This window comes from Drosophila obscura, unplaced genomic scaffold (genome assembly GCF_018151105.1).
Source record: "Drosophila obscura isolate BZ-5 IFL unplaced genomic scaffold, ASM1815110v1 contig_201, whole genome shotgun sequence".
Lineage (NCBI taxonomy): Eukaryota > Metazoa > Arthropoda > Insecta > Diptera > Drosophilidae > Drosophila > Drosophila obscura.
Window position 1 is genome coordinate 144,829 of NW_024542792.1, and position 4,153 is coordinate 148,981.

General features: G+C 42.0%; 1 protein-coding gene across 1 annotated transcript; it reads right to left on the minus strand.

Annotated features, from left to right (window-relative positions):
- Window positions 1–1,881: 1,881 nt before the first annotated feature.
- Window positions 1,882–2,457, minus strand: LOC121404464. Its single transcript, XM_041593990.1, has 2 exons — window positions 2,269–2,457; window positions 1,882–2,160 (listed from the first exon to the last, which is right to left on the minus strand). Exons 1-2 carry the CDS (start codon window positions 2,455–2,457, stop codon window positions 1,882–1,884), a joined length of 468 nt encoding a protein of 155 aa, XP_041449924.1.
- Window positions 2,458–4,153: the final 1,696 nt, after the last annotated feature.

The window sequence follows — 4,153 nt, forward strand, 5'->3', positions numbered from 1 at the left end:
GTACTCAGTCAGTATATACATTATTGAGCTTATGATTTTTTAGAATTTTAGAAAAAAAAAAAATTTTACATTTTACATTTTTTGCTACATCTGCTATCTACATCTACATATACAATGTCTATTCTACATCTAACATGTAGATTGTACATGTCCCATTCATATTCTACATCTCCTCCGCTAGGGTTGCTCGCGCACTGAACACGGCAGAGTGTGCGAGCGAGAGGGAAAATGAGTTGCGTTGTCGTTTGTTGGAGGAGGGGGGGGGAAGCAACTGAAAATTAATTTCTTCATTCTGGCTATAATTATGATCCGATCTGATTCAGATTCGGCAGTCTGGTAGATATGGTCATTCTCTACGATACTGCGTTTTTAGTTTTATCGTATCTTTAGAAATTTGCCTGCTACAGATTTTCGTCTTTTGTGGGGCGGAAGGGGGCGGGCCGAAATTTTGAAATACACTTGTAGCAGTGGGATATCACATAAGTCTGGAAACCAAATTTGGTTGCCCTAGCTCTTATAGTCTCTGAGATCTAGGCGCTCAACAAGACAGACAGACGGACAGACAGATTTGGCTATATCGACTCGGCTATTGATGCTGATCAAGAATATATATACTTTATGGGGTCGGAAACGTTTCCTTCTCTGCGTTACACACATCCACTTTTACCACAAATCTAATATACCCCTTAACTCTTTTTTGAGTACGGGTATAAAAAGCGTGACTGGCAACGGCGACGGAAACTCCTCCATTGCCGTTTCCATTTCTAGGCATTGGCTCCTGGAATAAAAGAAAATAAACAAACACAAAATGGCACTGAATGGGACATCCCACGGGGCGTTGGCCCCCACAGAGGCGAATCGCAGATGCCAGATAAACATTAAAAAACGAAATGGTAAGCGAAAACGAAAATGAAAACGAAACAAAATGATTGTCGCATTACGCGAGTGTTTTTATACCCGTACTCAAAAAAGAGTTAAGGGGTATATTAGATTTGTGGTAAAAGTGGATGTGTGTAACGCAGAGAAGGAAACGTTTCCGACCCCATAAAGTATATATATTCTTGATCAGCATCAATAGCCGAGTCGATATAGCCATGTCTGTCTGTCCGTCTGTCCGTCTGTCTGTCTGTCTGTCTTGTTGAGCGCCTAGATCTCAGAGACTATAAGAGCTAGGGCAACCAAATTTGGTTTCCAGACTCATGTGATATCCCACTGCTACAAGTGTATTTCAAAATTTCGCCCCGCCTCCTTCCGCCCCCACAAAGGACGAAAATCTGTGGCAGGCACAATTTTAAAGATACGATAAAACTAAAAACGCAGTATCGTAGAGAATGTCCATATCTACCAGACTGCCAAATTTGAATCAGATCGGATCATAATTATAGCCAAAATGAAGAAATTAATTTTCAGTTGCTTCCCCTCCCCCTCCCGTTCCAGACAACGCAACTCATTTTCCTTCTCGCTGCACACTCTGCCGCGTTCAGTGCGCGAGCAACCCTAGCGGAGGAGATGTAGAATATGAATGGAACATGTACAATCTACATGTTAGATGTAGAATAGACATTGTATATGTAGATGTAGATAGCAGATGTAGCAAAAAAATGTAATATGTAAAATTTTTTTCTAAAATTCTAAAAAATCATAAGCTCAATAATGTATATACTGACTGAGTACGGGTATAAGTAGAGTCGTGTCCCCAGAAACGACTCACACGTCCCTTCTCGTTTTTTTTTTTTTGTATTCATAATAGTAGTAACCTAAGGATATATACATATAAATATAAAAATATACGGTAAAGAATAAAGGTATAATTAATATGTATATATAAACCAGACTTGCGGGACTGCCGTGAAGCATTGCTTTACAAGGCTGGCTAGCCTATTACGGCTGCTCGTTTCTGATGCTTTCCAGACGTCTAAGCTCTTTCGCGATCTCCGTCGCAAGGCTGCAAATCGCCGTCCAGTATAGCTGGAACCAGGCTTCTACTGTGATAGGCACCCCTAGAGTGCCCTCTGCTCGTCCGCGGGATTCTGAAAATCTGACGCATGTGGTGAGGACATGCTCAGCGTTTTCTTCCACACCACAGCTGGTGCATAGTTCGTCTTTCTCGTGGCCAAAGCGATGTAGGTACGACTTAAAGCACCCATGTTCGCTCAGAACCTGCGTCAATGGAAACGTGAGTTCCCCATGCCGCCTATCTATTCACGCCTTTATGTCGCGGATTAGTCGGTGTGTCCAGCGGCCATTCTCCGCTCTATCCCATCTAACCTGCCATCTATCCAGGCATATAGACCTCGCTCTGCTCCTGGCTGCTCTGTCGTCTTCTTGCGTGATGGCGACCTTCCTCTCCATGTAGTCTGTCCGGGCTTCCATCGCTGCCAGTTCGACGGGTGGTATGCCGGTTTTCACCAGAATAGCCTCTGTGGAAACTGTGCGAAAAGCCGCACTGATCCGCATGGCTCCAAGTCTAAAGTTTGACTCTATTCCCTTGATATACACTGCCGATCAATGGAATAGACTCAAGAATTTTCCGTATGAAATTTCAATTTTTAAATCAAAGTACTCATGAACGTGGAAAATAGCCCGAATAGCAGAATACATCTTAAAAACAATGAAAACTCGATATGTGTAATGAATACTTAATCATTTGAATAGATGCTGATTTGTTTATTACATGTCAGACATTTGTTGTCCAACTTAGAAATTTAAACCAACCAAAACTGTGTAATGGAACGCGTTTGGTGATAAGAAAACTGATGAGCTATGTGATTAACGCGTCGATACTTAAAGGAAAATTTAAAGATGAGGAAGTTCTTATTCCAAGGATTCCGATGATCCCAACGGATATGCCCTTTGAGTTTAAACGAATTCAATTCCCGATTCGTCTTGCCTTCGCCATGACGATCAACAAATCACAGGGCCAATCCTTGACTATTTGTGGCCTCAATCTAGAAAATTCATGTTTTTCTCATGGTCAATTGTACGTGGCATGCGAGCCTGCTTACGAGCTTCAGTGAGCGGTGGTTTTTTTATACCCGTACTCAAAAAAGAGTTAAGGGGTATATTAGATTTGTGGTAAAAGTGGATGTGTGCAACGCAGAGAAGGAAACGTTTCCGACCCCATAAAGTATATATATTCTTGATCAGCATCAATAGCCGAGTCTATATAGCCATGTCCGTCTGTCCGTCCGTCTGTCCGTCTGTCCGTCTTGATGAGCGCCTGGATCTCAGAGACTATAAGAGCTAGCGAAACCAAATTTGGTTTCCAGACTCATGTGATATCACACTGCTACAAGTGTATTTCAAAATTTCGCCCCGCCCCCTTCCGCCCCACACAAAGGACGAAAATCTGTGGCAGGCACAGTTTTAAAGATACGATAAAACTAAAAACGCAGTATCGTAGAAAATGCCCATATCTACCAGATTGCCGAATCTGAATCAGATCGGATCATAATTATAGCCAGAATGAAGAAATTAATTTTCAGTTGCTTCCCCTCCCCCTCCCGACCACGACAACGCATCTCATTTTCCTTCTCGCTCGCACATTCTGCCGCGTTCAGTGCGCGAGCAACCCCTAGCGGAGGAGATGTAGAATCTAAATGGTACTTGTACAAACTACATGTTAGATGTAGAATAGACATTGTAGATGTAGATGTAGATATCATATGTAGCAAAAAAATGTAAAATGTAAAATTTTTTTTTTTTCTAAAATTCTTAAAAATCATAAGCTCAAAAATGTATATACTGACTGAGTACGGGTATAAGTAGAGTCGCGTCCCCAGAAGCGACTCACACGTTCCTTCTCGTTTTTATTATACCCGTACTCAAAAAGAGTTAAGGGGTATATTAGATTTGTGGTAAAAGTGGATGTGTGTAACGCAGAGAAGGAAACGTTTCCGACCCCATAAAGTATATGTCGTAGAGTCATTTTTACAATAATACTCTTCATTGTTTTCCTCATCCTCTCCTTCTGCCACCTCGTCGACAAAACGTTTCCTGGCGCGTGGCATGACTTCTCGCTTCACACTCCAAAAACTGACTGCCTCCGCAGTTCTTTTCTAATTGCGATCTTCTCTTTTCCAGTCATCACTCACACATGCAAGAATTTTGCCAACACACACTCAAGCCTTGAGTGTACTTCTTTTTGCTCTCC

What these genes read in the sequence shown, in the direction of transcription:
- LOC121404464 (XM_041593990.1), bottom strand. Translation starts at nt 2,457, where the DNA reads ATGCGGATCAGTGCGGCTTTTCGCACAGTTTCCACAGAGGCTATTCTG. An exon ending in TATGCCTGGATAGATGGCAG is followed by an intron (nt 2,161 to 2,268) that starts GTTAGATGGGAT and finishes CCATTGACGCAG; the next exon opens with GTTCTGAGCGAACATGGGTG.